This window comes from Triturus cristatus, chromosome 4_2 (assembly GCF_964204655.1).
Source record: "Triturus cristatus chromosome 4_2, aTriCri1.1, whole genome shotgun sequence".
Taxonomy (NCBI): Eukaryota; Metazoa; Chordata; class Amphibia; order Caudata; family Salamandridae; genus Triturus; species Triturus cristatus.
Window position 1 is genome coordinate 630,300,920 of NC_140586.1, and position 18,923 is coordinate 630,319,842.

Consider the following 18,923-nt stretch of genomic DNA (forward strand, 5'->3'; position numbering starts at 1 on the left):
AAGTCCTGGATTTAATAACGAGGACTTAAAGCCTATAAACCTGTCTTGATAAAGATGGATTAACAAGATTTACCATCGAAACGCGTCGACGCTTCTCAACTACACAATCTTGGGAGAACCGTGGTTTCAGGAGTAGATATAATTGTGCAATATATCACAAACTACGGACATTGACTCATTACCCAATAGGATGTGTAACAAATGACAAAGCATACTGTCTCGCGTTGTTTTCTGTTATGTGGGCTCATAACAGGTTGTTATATGTATTTGAACTAATATCTGTCAAGTAGTATATGGTGTGAAATTCTATGTTTTTAAATATTCATGCAAATGTATGATCTGTTTTAACATATCATGATTATTTGAGTGTAATTGGATTGATTGTGGTGTTATGTAATACTAGTACTGTACCATTGTGTCCCAGCAGAGGGATTGCATCTTTTGTTGTGATATTAGTACCCCATTCCCTTGGAAGATACAAGGGGTCGCTCTCACTCATATATCTAAAAATGCAATGTACAACAGTGTCACAAACACTGTTCGCGATTCCCAAGGGGGCGCAAATTGCATGCCTCATCAATATTCATGAGGCAAGCGCAATCTGCGACCCCATTGGGAATGGCTAGTACTCCCGGGATGGTGGCCTGCTGGGGTCAGCAATCCACCATGTCTGGGACTGCTTTGTAAATAAAGCAGTATTTTTTTTTTTTAATGCCGCCCTTTTTCCTTAGAGGAAAACAGGATGCATTTATAAATGAAAAATGTAATTTTTCTGTTTCATTTTTTAAGGGCAGGCAGTGGTCCCTGGGACCACTGACGGCCCTTAAAAAATATTTTCTCACACACTCACAACGTGGAAGCGGTCCCCTGGGGACCCCTTCCTGTTTGCGAGTAGTTTACCACCTAATTAAAGTAGGTGGTAAACTGCAAGTGTTTTGCGATCGCGAAACAATAGTACATGGCAGTGAGTCTCGCTATAAGGAAGGGACGCCCCTTCCTCATAGCAAGATTTATAAACTCTATTTCGGGAGTCAGTAACTCGCAAAATAGCGTTTGTACATGCCATTACCCTTTTTTGCATCGCAAACGGGCCGATCTCCCGTTTGCGAGCGCAAAAAAGGGTAGTATATCAGGCCCATAGAGCAGTAAGAGCAGCAGAGAAATGTCCACTTTCTAAAAGTGGCATTTCAAGAACAGTAATGTTAAATCTAACTTTACGAGTAAAGGGGATTCCAAAGATATGAAACATAATGCAACTACTCCTTCCTAATCAGGAATAACAGCTTAAAAGCTTATCAAGGAATTCCCAATGCTAGCCTATGAGAGGAGTAGGCCTTACTGTAGAGAAAAAGTCATTGAAGTGTTTGTCACTACCAGGCCATGCAAAACATACCCGTATGAGCCCTACCTTTTACTTACACAGCACCCTGCCCTTGGGGCTACCTAGGATCTACTTTAGGGGTGACTTATGTATGATAAAAGTGGAGTTTAAGGCTTTACAAGTGGTTTTAAATGCCAAGTGGCAGTAAACTGCATACACAGGCCCTGCTATGGCAGGCCTGAGACAGGTTTGAAAGGCTACTTGAATGGGTGGCACAATCAATGATGCAGGCCTACTAGTAGCATTTAGATTACAGACATTGGATATATTGTACACAACTTTACAAGGGAACTACAAGTAAACTAAATATGTCAATTTTGTATACATTAATGTTACCATGATAGGGGATAAGCACATGTACCTTAGCACTGGTAAGCAGTGGTAAAGTGCTCCGTGTCCTAAGGCCAACAAAAAGATACAGCAAAGAGAGGAGGTAAGCAGACAAAAAGTTTAGGGGAAGACCACGCTAAGAATCACAGGCCCACAAAGCGACCACAATAAAATATGTGGTGGTAGGTAGTACACAGGACAGAATGGTGGCAAGATTTAGAACAGATAAACTAGTCATCACATCGTGCTTAAAGAAATATGCCTTTCCTGTTTATTAAAAAAAGCACAGGAAGAGGGGTACATTTCTCCAGCATTTATCTGAAATAAAGATGATAACATAAGTAGCAGCCCCGGGAACAGCTACCATACAGGATTCCAACAATCAACTCCCCACTCAGCATTCTACTCTCCCACATTATACTTCAAATTCCACCCTTAATCGTCACCATCCCACAGTGCACTTTTAGATTCCACATATTCAACACAACACATTGCACATACACATAACAGAACTGGAACTCCACAGTGGGTTTCTTGTTAAGCAGGATAGGATCCTTATACTGCAAGTGGGAAAGAGAATATCCTGGTCTAATAAGCAGAATAACATGGCAAATTGCTTGCGTAGGTTCAGCTCAGCTTGACAGACTATGCCGGGAGGAAACAGTATTTTACTTCCATGACTGGATTAAAGGGGAGCGAAAGCATGTTCTGAAATTGAAGATACATTTTGGGGAAAAGTTGAGGTTTGGCAGTTCCAAAGGAAGAAGTTTAATTAAGAAAGATCTCAACACCATTTTTGAGGATACGTCTAAGTAAACACCATCAGGGGTACAATACACAGTATAGTTTTATCCTTCATAGAAGACAACAACCTAAAAGGCTAACAAGTGATGAAGGGCAGTACAGAAAGGCATGTTGATCAGAAACTGGATCCAGGGATACTGTAATGGGGCAGGATACACTTGAGGTACTCTTTACTTTGAAATGCCAACTGCATCAATTGTCTTGCCTAAAAGAAGAGCAGAAGGAAAATCGAAGTTTTATAGCTGATCAGGTGGTACTACTATTAATAACGCACGGGTAGGCTGTCCATTAGAAACTCATTGGCTACACTACCATTTCTAATTTATAGGGACTAAGGTGTTAATGGATCAATCATTTACTTTCATGCTGTTCTAGTGTTGTGAGAATTGTTGCGGAGGGGAAGAAAACCAGTCTGTTCAGCTTTTTTTCATCTAATGCCTGAGGGCAGTTTGGACCGCCTCTCCTTCAATGAACCAACTGGCCAGAGCTGAAACAGGAGGTGTATTTGGCATAGTAAACTTACCCCCTTATGTTCCTTGGCCCTTCCACCTCCCTTTTGCTGACTGCACTTATGCCCCTTTCACACTGCCAGTTGGAGGCTGGTGGGCGACCAGCTAGGGACGAAGACCTTACCCTCTACCCAATTACTTACACAAGAGAAACAAAGTTGCGATATCATTTACTACGGGTAAAATGTCCTCTTAAATTGGGCTTACAAAGGGTCCCCTTCTACTAGCTCTCTCTCTCTCTCTTTGTACTCTGCTATAGTCTGTCTGAGGGTGTCATGTGTAACAGAAAGACTGAGTGCTTGTTCGTGCTGGTCACTAGTCTCAGGGCAAGGAGGTGGCACTCGCACTATAGAATGTGATAGTAAATAATGGTGCTGCAGTGTCAGCTTCTTGTTGTGATGATGCTCACTGTGCAGCCTACGCAATTCACTGCCCTGGTCCTGCCTGTACTGATCCACCTGTGCAACTACTAGTGCACCATCATTATTTGGTTGGGGATGTAGGATTAACAGGTATATGAGATCCTCACTATTATCTTCCAATATCTAATCAACAGCAACCTGCGTGAAAAGACGGGGTCATAAGGGTCCTAATTCTATCTTAATTTTTCATGCCGATAACCTAATATTTTAGCTTTTCCTGAGACTCTAAGGTCAGATATTTGAGATTATTGTCGGAGTCTAAGGCCTTCCATGCAACAATGTAGGAATGCATTCTATTAGTCAGAGGAAACTTTGGTTTCAGAATTCTCTTATTTCAACATAAAATGAGTACTTCCAACCATGTTGAAGGAACCTTTCACAGAAACGTGCTTGACCCTTTCAATGTTATTGCCCAATCATTTAAATACCTAAAGCTGTGGGTTGACATCAATAACACTAGGAAAATGGAATTAAGCTGCCTGTCAACGAACAATTCATGCTGGAGAGGGAGGATGGACATTCTTCATCAGGCAAAAGAGAATATGTAGTCTGCCAGCTAATAACAGCTCATGCATATAGTGAGAGGACCAGAAAGTATCCATTTGCATCTGTAGAACAGTTATGTTCCACTGGACTCCTTGCATTTGATAAATCTTTGATCACAACTCGTTTTGGCTCACACAGCTGATTTGGCTGTGGATCCAGTTGTCAGTGATTAATAGCATTCATCCAGTAGGGTCTATACTGGGTACACAAACACACACAATATCAATCCTAAACCACCTGCTCTTCTCAAATTGAAATCGCACTGTACCCTGTGGTAACCTGGATTGCCCCTTTTATTGACCCGTTTTCAAGGCTTATCTGTTTCATTCCTCTAACTAATGTCCTGTACCGAGGCCCTCAGACAAAGAGATACTCATATTATATCAGAAATAAAAAGTAGACTCACATTTAAAATTTGATATGAAAACGATCAAAAATGGTTAGCAAGCTGAGACCTGGCCTGTCTCACACCTGAGTACCCCTATGGGGAAAGTTGTAGAATATAATGTTAGAATAAAGAGGACAATAAAAACACTATGTGCACCATAAAACCCAATGTGGCAATGGCTCATGACAAACAAGCAGATGATAGAAGCCACAGTTTCTGAATATACTGGTCAAAAGTGATTCATTCAAGATAAGTGCTGATCATTTTGGTGCTGTATCATCAACAACAGCTTGCTGCAAAGGTATCTTACAAATACAGCCTCAGAAGCATGAGCTTTCAGCATATTAACAGGTGCCATAAATAACAACCCCCACATACCAATCCACCTCAACTGTATTTAAAGACTACCATCAAGAAATCCGTAGTTGAGGCTGATGATCAAGGGTTTTAAAAAATGCCCATCCCTTTGTGTCTTCAAGTTGGTTTTGTGAACTTTCTGTATTTCTAGGGGTGGTTAAAAGGAGATGTCTGAAAATATCTGAATCCATTTTTCAAGGCAACTGGTTGCTTCAATTGAATCCTTTTTTATGTACCAAAGAAACAACCACAGTCTATTCAGCTCCATTCTTATACATCAGTGCTTGCCACTTCCATGCCAAGTTTTCCATTCCCCTTAACCATTTAGGCTAGAGACTGTCTCTGGCACCTTTGAGCCTTACTGACAAATGCCACACTTCTTATTACATTAGCTTGAAGTTGTCATGTTCACGTGGCTTGGTCTATTGCTATGTAAAACATTTTAAGCCAGGCATATTTTTTGACACAATGCTGAATTTGGATTGCCTCCATTGGGGTCCAGCAATTTCAGCTTCACCATCTTCTCCCAACAGGTAATTTTGACATTTGTAAAGAAACAATGTCAAACAAGCATTTGCTATGCAATCGATCTTACCTTTGGGACCTTATATGTATTTAGCTATGCAGCACATTAGCCTGGGTGCTAAAACATCTACTGTTCTTTAACATGCAGGGAAAGTAAGCACCAAACTGCGTGACATGCCAGGTATGGGAACACATGGAAAGAAATATTGCCTTTCAGCAGGAAACGGTATAGTCCAAAGCTCTATTTTTAATATAAAATCAGGGCCTTCGGTGGTCATATCTCTGAAAATACAAGATTTCAAACAAATACTGTCTACCGGTGCTCGTGGAAGACAATTTCTATGGACTGGAATCTAGAGAATGCTAAAGTGATTCTGGTATTTTACTGACCACTGTTGGTCGTTTTCTATCAAAAAAGTTAAATAGAGGCAGTTGCCAGAAAAATACAAACAAGAAAGCCCCTCAGCAGAAAGCAATTCTGGTATTTTACTGACCTCTACTGGTCGTTTTCCAGACAGCTTTGAATAGAGGCAGTTGAACAGAAAAAAAAGTCCCCAAGTGGAAGCAGACAAGTCCTAGAGCTGATCTCCAGAACCCACAAAGTAAATACACATATAGAAGTATATACTAAAGTATACACAAGAGGTCTTGAATGCTCGACCTAAAAAGACTATTTCTAGACCTGATACTGTAAATCAGAAAACAGGAATTGCAATATAGTCCAAAGAGAATGCTGGGAACCTGATGACCTAAAGATTTTCTGAATTAAAATTTTGGTTGACTTTTGAAGATATCAGACCTGGTTCAGAGAACGGTGATCCACCACATGTGAATGAAAAAATTCCTCCTGCTACATAAGATTTTTAAAACCCCAGCACCATCACATCCTTAGATAACAACCTGTGACACAAAGACCCAGGGAGTCAATCAAAATATCACAAACACTTAACCCCTTCGCTGCTGCGGACATTCCGCTGCAGCGCTGGGGGGGGCAGGGGGGCAGCGCGGCGGGCCTGTGCTCATGACGGAGCCGCTCCGTCATGAGCCACGGTTGAGCTGTGCTCATGACGGAACGGTTCCGCCATGACTCCGCCCATTTGCGTTGTCCCCCCCGCACAGGCGGGGAAACAGCGCCGCGTAGGCGGAGCGGCCGCCAACGGTCGTGTCATGACGGAACCGTTCCGTCATGAGCACACGGCAACCGTGGCTCATGACGGAACGGTTCCGTCATGAGCGGGGAAGGGGTTAATAGGGCATCTGAGTGAATAACCAAGGAAAGCTCTGCTGCAAACATTTACCAACACTAAGTCATCTGCCACTGTCTTTAATGGCCTATACTTTTTTTTTTTTTTTACAAAAATGTACTTTTCTAGATCGTAGCCTTTCTATTAGTACTAATATCATGGTCCACCAATACACTCTAGAAGAAGCCATGCCCAATCAACAAAATATTGTTTTTAATGCTGCGTTAGCAAAATTGTATCCAATCTCACCTAATACTATTCCCTATTGATGAGCGTGCTAGGATTAATAACGCGCACATTTAGCCTATTGTTAAACATATATGAGAGACTAATATGCCAGTGTAGCATGAACGGATGAAGAGTTGGATATGTAACAATTATATAGGCTTATATAGCGGCAATACGAGAGACTTGCTTCCTCTTTGCGAGTTGCACAGTAATGTATCGAAATCTTGTGACCACAACTCCAGTTGCAAACCACTGAAAAATCATGTGGTGCTCATGCCTTCAAATCACTTATTCAGCAATCTGATACCCACGTCACATGTGAAAATGGGGTTCTACGCCAAAAAAGAGGCTGCCTTCTGATCCTGAAAGTACTGAAGAATGAGTAAGCCAAATCAAATCCCTTCTGAAAGGATAGTGAAAGTTTCTGAAATTAGGGTGCAAAATGCAGACAAGTGCGACATTATTGTATCGACAACTGTCCTGTTGTGGGACCAGAACCCTTTGACAGATATCTGCCTTTTTCCTGTTCGAAACAACGACAGTGGTCTTCTGTGGTAATGAACCCTTTCAAATCTGCAGCACATGATTGAGATCAGAAAGGACAGGCCTTAGGTGAATTCCGCACCGCAAAAAAGAGGGGAGATGTCACAGGCAACTGTCTAAAGCAGGCGGCTGCTGGATGTGATGAAACAATGGCAAGAACCTTGCACTGTAGAGAGAAAAAGAGAACTAAGAAACAAAGTCAATGTCAATGACAAAAAGATGTGAAATTTCTCAGAACAATAAAATGCTTTCATAGGACGTTTCCAAGCCGAAACCAGCAGGCAGAAAAACAAAACCGAGGTGGCCGCTGAAGGCGATTGTAGGAAAATGGGTTTTTGTTTAAGGGTCGATGGGTGATGATCCTTCTCAAGCAACAACCATAGTCCATGTCAGGGTGAACAACAAAAGGTACTAAATTAACCTGCTCTAAACCCTCTGGTAACATGCCATAAAAGCAGCCAGGCTTAATTTAGAGACACTGCATAAAATACATATGTGGCACACAAACAGTGATACCGTGTAAATAAAAACACAAGAGACATCCCAAACAAATTTAGAAAAACTGAGTAGAATGTAATAAATAAAAGGATACCAAAATGACAAACACCCAAACGGTAGAACAGGGTTATGCAGTTTTAAAGGTTAACGTATACATAGTGCCAAGAAGCAGAAAGCACTAACTGTGGGTGTCTGGTTGCACTAGACTGGGAAAAAGTCCTATGGTCAGGCCAACCGCGAGGGCGTGCAGGTCACATATAGGAACCAGGTTTGCACCTTGAACCCTTATTCCGTGTGTAAATTATCCCATATGGAATTTCTTGTGTAGATTTTCCAGTTAGGGATCCTCTGGGTTTTTCTGTTATTTGCGTTTAGGACTCTCGTCTTTAAAGACTCACACATAGGCCTGATCCATCAATAGGTCACTTGTTCTAAACAAAACAAAAAAACGCCATCAATTAACAATATCCAACGGAGCTACCGCAAGGATGAATTAGTCTATTTTAAATACTTTGCATTAAGTGTTTGGCTCAGTTTTCAGTAAATATTAACATTGTAATCTAGGCTGCACCAAAAGAAGATAGACACTGTGAAAATGAAAGGTAAACAAGTTTCTAATTGCCTTCACGAAAAGGGCAAAATTAGGGAGTAAAAAAAGCTCAAATCACCAGATTAAATGCCAGTAATATTTTACAAGGCACAGAAATATTGGACAAACAAAAATGAGGGTCCATAGGCTTAATCATATTTTACTAGGAACACATTATAATTATACGGGTTTGAGGCTCCCCGCAAGTGTTCTGTTTGATGCAAATCCATGTCCAGATAACAAAGAGTGGCACCATTTACATTTCTCCAATCTGCTGTCTTGCTCGTTCCGGTGAACCTCTGTACACCCCCACTCTGCACTAAGCCCCATGCATGTACCTGCCTGCTGAGAGCATTTGTGACCTTCTCAGTCTGTTCAAGTTTAAGCCACCACCCTCTCACTCTCTGTCCCTCTCTGTATCATTTTAGCAGAGCTGCAGCAATTCCCCCTCACCAGGAGGAGACAGCAGCTCACACAGGGGAGCCAAAGTGTTTGGGTGGTGGTTCTATCTCATAAGATGCACCGCTGGAGAGACCCCATATCTATATGGAGTTCACCTCCTCTCCCTACCAACATGGGAAAAAGCTGCTGTATGGAGGCTACTGAGGGCAGATGAAGATCTCCCTGATGCAATGGCTCAGAGTCTGCAGCTCCGCACAGTTCTAAGAAAAGTTTACATGTGGTGGTTCCATCTCGACGCAGTCAACTTAGAGAAAAAAACAGCCGAAGCCAGCATACAAAACGAAACAGCTTGACTGATGAACTAGATTGTGATGGTATCGCCTCATTTAAGATGGCAGCCATGTGATCACATTCACGTGGTCGCCATCTTACATGAAGGGATTCACAACACAATAGAAAGGGATTTGTCAGTCATCAGTTTCCATTAAATAGGACATAGTTGTTATCTATTCTGCGTATTGGCACTGGTAGTCCATCCCCTTGCAGCATCTCACCAGCACAGTGAGGGATTTCAGTGCTGTTTTAGCACTCTGCTGCAGTGCCCCACCAGCAGCTCACTAACAGTGATCCCAGAGACTGACTTCCTAGTAAAAAAAACTACTGTAAAAAGTGAAAACCACACAAAATGCTGTACATCATCAATGACAATCTGTACTCTGAAAGCTTGTGGTGAGAACTGATCCAAAATGTGTGGGCAAAAGGTGGCACCCAAGCATTATTTTGGCTTCATCACTTGAGGACATCACACATCTTGTCTGTGACGTTTTGGTCAGGTCCTCCCTGACTTATTGGTACTGCTGCGCTGGCTGCCAATTAAAGAGAGAATTATTTTCAAGTCTTGCTGTTTTTTTATAACTTGTCTTTATTCATGACATTGCACAGGGATCATATTATGCATTCGCCATATACAGGGTACAGTGCATCGTTGACGGACTGTAATTTACAATTATATATTTGGCAAGCCCTCAATTTCTCCGTAAGACCATTCTAATTGGCCATCTTGGGGTTACAGTATGGATATTTACAGCATGTAAGACCACCCCCTTTTTTTTTATTGTGGATCATTGCGTGCATCAATATTTTTCATAGCATTATCTAATAGAATTTAAAAGAGTAATGAAATAAAACTATAACCAAACAATAGAAAACCTTGGCAGTGACTGGCAACGGAACCCAACTCATGAGTAGGATAGATACATCGTCAAGGGCGTGGCCTTCAGGTATCGGGCCATGTGTTGCTGGACAGTCGTGGTGGCTCCCATCTCTGTTCCCCTATTTTATGTGATAGTTTAAAGTCTTGCTGTTTAGTACAGAAGACGCTTTCCAGCCAGTTTACAAACCCTTTTTCTCAGAACATACCTAGATATGAAACAAAATGGGCCAGGAGATAAATATTCGTTATCCTAAACTTTTGTTACCACACCTTTGGCAGCCAGCTTTTTCAACGGCCGCCGGGGAGCACATGAAAACCATGGCTGTTTTTCTTGGCACCCAGTCAAGTGGGAATTCAAGCTCACCTTTTCAGTGTTTTACTCAGAGACGTTTTAAGGCATGGGCAAAGTGGACTCTGGCCCAGGGCCCCAGCCTTTCAGGAGACACCCTGATAGAGCTAGATCTATTCTGCCGAGAGTCTTGTCCTGATGACCTTTAATAATTCTTAAAGAGATTGTTTTAAATGCCGTTTTCCCTTAATTTGTTTTTAATGTGGGTGATGTGTGAGAGTCTGTTACTGACATTTTGTAGAGAAATGTGTTTCATGCAACATCCATAAAAAGTTCATTTTAAATCAAAACCGGACTTCACATCTAAGAAATGGGAGGGTGCCACAGAGATTATTTGCAGTAATATTACTGAGCAGCTGCTGCTGTATTACAATATTGAACACACTATCCCTGAATATTAGATGTAAACACATTTAGAATTTGGAAGAGTGGGCCTGTACACTGTCAGTGACCTGGCCAAAGAGGGCATGAAAGAGCTGAAACTGGAAAATAAATTCAAAGCTGTTCCGAACAGGGGGCCCCCAAAATACGTTAGGCCCAGGGCCCCCCAAATCCTTAAGATGCCCCTGGTTTTACTAATGGCCCAAATGGTCCTAGAAAGGCAATGGAAACAGGGCTCAAGCCTTATGCTGTTCCTATGCATATGTGAAGGTGTGGGAGTCAACGGCCCTAGAGAGTCTTACAAAGCCCCTGGCACCTGACTGTTTGGCATCCTGTGTTCCTCTACACGGGAAAATACTACAGAGATGTACATTTCCACCCTGACTGAGGGCTTCGCATTTATTTGACTGAAGAATCACAAACATCTAACAGAAGTGAAAACACATCCACATGGGAAGGGTGCGACTAAACTCACTTCTGAAAGAAATATGGTTTGGCAATCCAACAGCATCATGTATGTAGGTCCTTTGTTGATTTGGATGAAGCCCACGGTAAAAGGTGGAAAGAGGGGTTGCAGTTGGAGGGATACTGTTTCAGAATATACATCCAAATGAGGAAGGATCTATAGCCAGGGTTTTACTGCTTTAGTACAGGATTGCTATTTGTACAGCCCATGAGAACAATAAAAAGTTGCTTAAAAAAATGAAAGCAACAGCTGCGGGGTCTTTCACACATTAGCACTGGAAGTTGTGAAGCAGCTTTAAGCACCTAGTACACCTAACATGGGAGGTTTGGTAGGTCATTTAAAAGTAGATGCCAAACAACTAAACAGATAACCCCGCTCACCGGCTCAGGGAAAAGCAACTTTAATGGCCCAAGAAATACGAACTTTGATGATGTTGCAAAACGAGGCACATACTTTACTTACGAATACTAACTAGTCTGTAGTGCATGGCTCCTGTGCACCCCAGAACAGCATCTGCTTTGCTACAAAGACTCTCTAAAAATATGTACAAAACAGTTTTCCTGGGTCACAACATTGTGGCAGGCAAACTTACTGTAATCTTACCCTTCTAAATGTGAAAATCCTGTTACCAATGATGTTCCATATTCAGCTTTGAACTCCTGGAATTTGCTGCCATCTACCAGACGACTCAGAATCTACAAAACATAGATTACTTTCAGAATTCTCAGAAAAACTGCAAGCATTTAGAGTAATTTGTTTTATTTTGCTGTCTTCCAACAGTAATCAGAGTGATATAATACAATTTTGTGTGCTATTGTCTGAAAAGTATTAAGGACCCAGACTTCTGACAATGTGCATTTCATTGCTCTTATGATCTTCTAAACCTCTGCGGATGATCTTGTCCTTACACAGACCCAAGCCTACGGAAGCAGAGAATGGGTTTACCATTCTTAGTGAAGCACTAGCAGTACTCTTGTGGAGTGCTTCCCTGAGAAGCTAGTATTGTTAATGTCAGATCTTGAAATCCCATTATTCACTGCATTAATGCAACAGCAGAGTAAATTCCTTTTCCACCCCAGTGATGCCTCACAGTAAAGTGTGCTCTTCCATGGTTTTTTACTGGGTTACCAGGGTCTCTTCAAATCCAAGAGAAGTGGTGAAATACCAGGCACTCTGCTTCTACCTTCTCCAGGCCTGTAGAGATGACAGGGGGGGGGGGGGGGGAGACAACAAACTGCTGTCTGTACCAATGATTATTTGAAGCACCCTGCAGCAGCTCTGGTAGAACTGCTGAGAGCATGCACTCATCTCTCTTATTTCATTTTAAGTAACAGTTAATCGGACCCTCAAGGAGTAAAGGTGAAAGTGAGATGTGATGGTGAACCGGAAGGTATTAAAATGAATAATCCTGGGGAAGTGGACGTAGAAGAGGCTGCCTAGGGAGGATGAGGGAGCTGTCAATTTAACTGTATGAGAAGGAAAGGTAAAGAGTGGTGAAAATGTAATAAAGCTTAAAATACTTCTTTTTAACAATGTGTGATGGAAAGGGAAGTTCAGGCTTTACAGGAGAGAGAGCAGAACAGCACTTGGTGTGTGGCTCCCCTCTGAGGGGTGCTTATGCAGGGCCAGGCAAAACAAAGTTTTTGATTGTATAGCTAATAACAGAGAGTTCCAACCTCAAGATTTCAAATGGTATAGATAATCTGAGATTCGCTCTTATGATCTCTGACGCCACTTGGAACCCCTTGGCGAAAAACAACTGTTAATGATAGCTACCCATCTATAGTTCTATATGTTTGATGAACTATTAACTATATATATGTATTGTCAACCCTGAAAGGACAGCCAGCAGACCATATTTAAATTTCCTTTTTACTACTGTATTTCTAGAGAGAAACCGCATATAACGTTTATATTACATTTTGTTTGTAAGTCAACAATTACACTCAAATGTAACTATTGCTATGGAAGCAGTTAAGAACAAGGGAATAGGAACAATCCAGCGTGCCAAAATACACTACTGATTCAAAGGAAAACAAGAAAGAAAATGCTAAAAGAAATTGACAACCCTAGAGGAACGAGCCTGGACAAAACAAGACTCAATGATCACCACGGTAAAATCAAATTACAGATGAAATCTATACCTTAACCTTACACTAGGAAAGATCTAATAAAAAAGGACCAGATAATACCCTCAAACTTGGACGTCTTTGATCCATTTTCAAATATCTATGGTAAGGTTAGGACTGCAAAAGTTATGCTCAGAAAATAAACATATTTAAGTGCTAGGAATTCTACAGGCAAGTCAGATACATGTGAAAAATGCAACAAAAAAAGACTCAAATTACATTAAAAAACTGACGGTAATAAAGTTATAGCAGAAACTCAATATGAACTAGAAAGAAACCCAGAATGTGGCTCCCAATCACTCAGTTTTGGAAAAGCAATTATACAATTAAACCAATTTCAAGGCCCTTACTTTACATTAGGATCCCAGCTTGAAAGGAACACAACCCTTAATGTTAGAAAATGAATTTATTTAAATCAATTCTTGAACTTAATTATTGACAATATTATAATACATCTGTAGTATCTTGAATATGTATTTATGCTTCTCCCATGTTGCTTTGCCCTTAGCTGCACAGCTAGTTTCAATGTGCTGCGTGGAATGTTGGAATGGTGAGTATGAATGGAATGTTTGGGTGCCTGTGAGGTGAAGTGTGACAGTAGGAGTATGGGTTGAGCAGCAGGTAGACTGCTCCTGGTGGGGCTGCTGTACATGGATTTACCATCTTGCAACTAAGATGGAATAAATAAGTTAAAGCAATAGTTTGGCTACCTGGACCTCATTACCATAACATGTTCATATGATGAATAGATACACACCTACAAATGACGTACAAAGGGGGCATTTTCTGTTAAGCAATAGGTTTGATTCTTGTGCTGAAGATCTTTCTTCAACACACCATACTGCACAGACTACAATCATAGTACCGACTAGTGTAATATTTAAAGTGATAGTCTTTTTCCTCATGTTGCAATGTTTCATGTTAAATGTATCTGCAAACCCTTTCAATGAGAATCCCATAATAATAAAGGGACATAAGCTGCATAAAGACCTGTTAGTTTAAAAAGGGTGAACAAAGCAAACACAAGGTGGACGGAGCGCTGAAACGTTTCAGACACTCGCCCCCAGTCTCAGAGCTGGGTTGAATCCATCATCGTTCTTTAGCTCACTTTGCCACCCCAGTTCAGACACAGCTATATGCAAATCAGTCTTGACACTGAGCCTCATGCGAACAGTCCAGCCCGAACAAAGCAAACACAAAGAGATGAAGTGAGCTAAAGAACGATGATGGATTCAACCCAGATCTGTGACTGGTGGGTGAGTGTCTGAAAAGTTTCAGCACTCCGTCCATCATCTCCCTCTGTTTTCTTTATTCACCCTAAGTTGGCAGGGTATGTCCAGACGTGGGACCCTTGCTCACTTTGCCACTGGATTCAAGCTAGCCTGGCTGATGAGGGGTGTTTCCCCGAAACCGGTCCCAGGATGCTTGTTTCCGGTTCAGGGAAGACCTGGCTTGGCAGTTCGGGCTGGACTGTTCCCATGAGGCACAGGGTCAAGACTGATTTGCTTATATCTGGGTCTGAACGGAGGTGGCGAACTGAGCTAAAGAACGATGATGGATTCAACCCAGATCTGTAACTGGGGGGTGCAGTGTCTGTGTTTGCCAGATTATAAAGGGTACCATCCATCATGCATGGATGACACAGAAGCTAAAATATTGGGGGGAAAACTGGACAAAACGAATACACAAAGACAGAGAGAGCTTAAAACGCATAATAGACTAACTAATTTATGTAATGGGTGGATGTGTTGACGTCTAGGAAGACCCGGTGGTGGCCTCTATAGATGCTGAGAAGGCATCTGACAATTCTTGGGGATGTTACTTTAAGGCCCTTAAACAGATGAACTTCAACCACTCATTTATATGTTGGATACAATTACTAGACAGGCATAACCAACAGCAAGGACAAACAATCATTTCAGAGCAGTGTACCTGGAGAGGAGAACCAAATCAAGGATGACCTTTTTAACTACAGCTTTTTAGGTCTCGCCTAGGCAGTGCACATGCGCTGTCTCTCTGAGACTTCAAGTAATCTGTATCAGGGGTGAAACTCCCGGGTACTTTCTTGTGCCGCCTGCCATTTGTTAACTGTGGCACTGCTCTTATTAGCAGGCTTATGGTTGGCTGTGGATGTGATAAGTCACTTCCGTTTATTCCGGAAGCAGCACCGCCTAACTTCTGTTTTCGTCCGCTTTCGTGTTTCAATTGTGTTGGAGGGGAACTTTTTGTATTTAGGATTTTTGCAGCCCAGCATGCTTATTTGCACACATAATCAGCTCGGAGCTCTCACGAGCGCCGCGCTGTTAATTGTACATAATCAGTACGGCACTCGTCATGATGCAATTTTATTGACATGAAAGTCAATTCTATATTTTTTCTCGGAATGTGGTGGAGGTGTTTTGGTTTCATTTCAACCTCTTACTCACCAACCTCTATCACACCTATGTTTTTTTTATTGTGCTCAGTGTCGCTGATTATATATTCCTTTATTCTGTTTGGTGTAACTTGTGCGCAACATTTCTTTTGGAGCTACTCATTGACGAAAATACAAGCAAAAAGGCTGCATTGTAAAGTTAAATAAGTGGCTGGATTCAAATCCTTCGGCGCTGTGTGTCCCCCCATCCACAAAGCAAGGAAAGGGTGTATTACCACAAGCTGTTACTAGGTGTCCCTGTGGAGTAATAAACAAACCTCTATTATCAACATAAGGCATTTCACCCACAGGGATACCTAGTAACAGCCTGTGTTACTGCACCTTTTTCTTGCTTCATTTGCGTGTGGCCTTATTATTATGTGGAATTCTCCTGCTGGACTGCCACAGGTTTAGACAAATGACTGGTTGTAGCTAAATTAAATCACAGCTCCAGACCAGTGTCGCTGATTATATATTCCTTTATTCTGTTTGGTGTAACTTGTGCACAACATTTCTTTTGGAGGTACTCATGGACGAAAAAACATGTAAGTTGCATTTGCATAAAAAAATTAAACAAAATAAGGCCAGAAAATATCAGTGATTTCACCAGACAAATAGCGCAACTATTTAAAAGTACAGGCACAGGGAAGATTATAATGCTGCTTTCACGGCGGAGGGGCAGAGGTGATGATGGGTAGAGGGAAAGCATATTCTGCCTGTACTACAGCCTTCTAGCAGTCAACTTACTTCTCGGTTACCATTTTAGACTGACGTCTGGTTCAGCATGTTATAATTAATGTGGCTAATATGTACTGGTTTAGTCGGTTTGCCGTTAACCAAGACTTTTTTTAAACAAAAATATATACTTACAATGGAGTTCCATTAGCTCTCTCCATCCATTCTTCTGCTGTAGTGATGTAGTGGCATTCATATTTTACATCTGCCCATCAAAGCTTACAGCTTAGGGAACAGGCTTACACCGCTCTGGCCATTGGCCGCCTAACTGGGAAAGATGACATTCTGTCCTTGCACAATGCACGCATCCGCACAGTAAGGAGTTCCTTTCAGTGTCAGGGATTACTAGTGCAACGTGTGGTTTTACATGACAAACAAGCATTTGCAATGCAATAGATCTCGCATTTACGCGAGATTAAGCTATTGGCATTGTAAATGACAAGGCCTTTTATTTATGTTTTAAAAACAAAAACAAAAATAAAAGACATTTTAAATTGCAATGTCAATAGCTCAAACTTGCGTAAATGTAAGACCTATTGCATTGCAAATGCTTGCAATAGGTCTTGCATTTACGCGAGATGAAGCTATTGGCATTGTAAATGACAATGCCTTTTATTTATGTTTTAAAAACGAAAACAAAAATAAAAGGCATTTTAATTTGCAATGTCAATAGCTCAAACTCGCGTAAATGCGAGACCTATTGCATTGCAAATGCTTGTTGAGCTAGCCCCTGAACCATGAGCTTGTCTGCTCAGAATGACTCTTATGGGGTGAGGTATAAAATAGTAACAACATGCTATTATATATGAGAAGTCCGATGCACATAGAAACTCTGGGAAGATTCAAGAACTTATCTGGGTTGAAGAACAATTCTGAGAAATCAATACTGATCTGCTGAGTACAAGCCATTGACTAATTAATACAAAACACTGGAATGTTGCATTAAGATGGGGAGGTGAAGTTTTCCAGTACATGTGAATGTACAGAAAAAAAGAGCATGAGTTGAATATGTGCAAACTTGTGATGATGAATTTGGAATACTGAGTGTGAAGAGGTCATAGGCAAGTTGCTTAGGTAACTTGGAATCCTCTTATGGAAGAAAGTTGTGATGGCATTACTGAGAAGTGCTGAGGGGGACAGGATGTTTCTCTCTCTCTCTGCTGGAGGTGCTAGAACAAATAAAGCTGTTATCAAAGGAAACCTCGCAGAGCAGCACTACTGAAAATGGCTGTAATACTGGTACCTTAATCTACGTCGGTGCTTCAATTATCAAAATCCCACAATAATGATAAAGGACTGTGTAATGAACACTCTACTATGAGTTTGAAGGTGGAACAGGTTGAAAGTGACACAGCAATTGTGGGAAGAAGTTAATGATTTAGAGAAATGAGACTAAGCAAGCACCATGATTATGCATCATTAAGCATTATTGCTGGTTGACTAACTAAGGATTCTGCTCTAGATAGTCATGACTCAAAAAAGAGAGTACTAACAAGAGATCTTCAGAAGCAGCTGTCTGGCACAGAACAGAGGCATAACTCCTCCCAGGTCCTGATACAATTGACAAGAAAAGGATGACGAGGATGATGGAGCATGATTATTTGTGAAAAATCTTGCTTGATCAAGTCTACTCATTTAGTGTGAAACTAATATGTATTTTATAAAATTACTAACAGTGTAGTAATTTAAAAAAACATGAGTTTTTTTTTATAAAACCACAACGTACAAATGTGAAGAATGACAACATATTAATTGAGTGTTCAAAAAGCTGTAATCATTTGAGAAACATGCAGAAGGGTTGCAAACTGGAGTGATGAGAGATTTTTTTATCACGGAAGAGAAACTTATTAAGTATACTAAAGAATATAGTGTAAAAGTAAATTGCAAGTAGTAATAGAGAAATATGATAATGAAAATGCTTAATAAAGAACGATTCTTGCTTATGTTTTCCCTGAACATGAAAACCATAATAAAGAGTGGTTGCATATATTTTTAGAAAATATGTATTAGACTATGCTTATAAGTTTATTTGAAAGATTTTTTTATTATATCGTTTTTTATGTATTCACTATTTCTCATACATTAATAATAGTGGTGTGTTTTATTCTTTAGAACATTATGATTTTGTGGTTTTCCATGTAGGCCTCAAAACCTGTTAAGTGTATTATTTCTTTCCTAACGTAGGCCTTAGAAAAATGTACTTAGTCCTTCATTATTTCAAAAATGCTAATCTATTTGCTTCAGTTATGAACGTTTATCACTTGAGTTTCCTTTCTACGGTTAGAGTGTTTCTTTCTATGAAAATGGTGTCAACTATGGCGCAAGCTAACGTTGAAGCGAGCGTGTGGAAATGTAAAGTTTCTATGTGCTTTCTATTTCCGTGGTGACATAACGTTTTATGAGTGAACAAAAGCATCTTGTTAAAGTTCCGGATGAACTAGGCCAGAGAACGATCACACCATGGATCATAA

The 18,923-nt window shown here is 40.9% G+C and overlaps 1 protein-coding gene across 1 annotated transcript in view; it reads right to left on the bottom strand.

Annotated features, from left to right (window-relative positions):
• The window catches only part of LOC146834773 (methylcrotonoyl-CoA carboxylase beta chain, mitochondrial-like), a 341,939-nt gene that overhangs the window by 62,392 nt on the left and 260,624 nt on the right, over window positions 1-18,923 (bottom strand). The window contains exon 7 of the mRNA XM_085602299.1: window positions 11,779-11,870. Coding sequence (XP_085458425.1) covers window positions 11,779-11,870 — 92 coding nt within the window. The remainder of the gene's footprint in view (window positions 1-11,778; window positions 11,871-18,923) is intronic.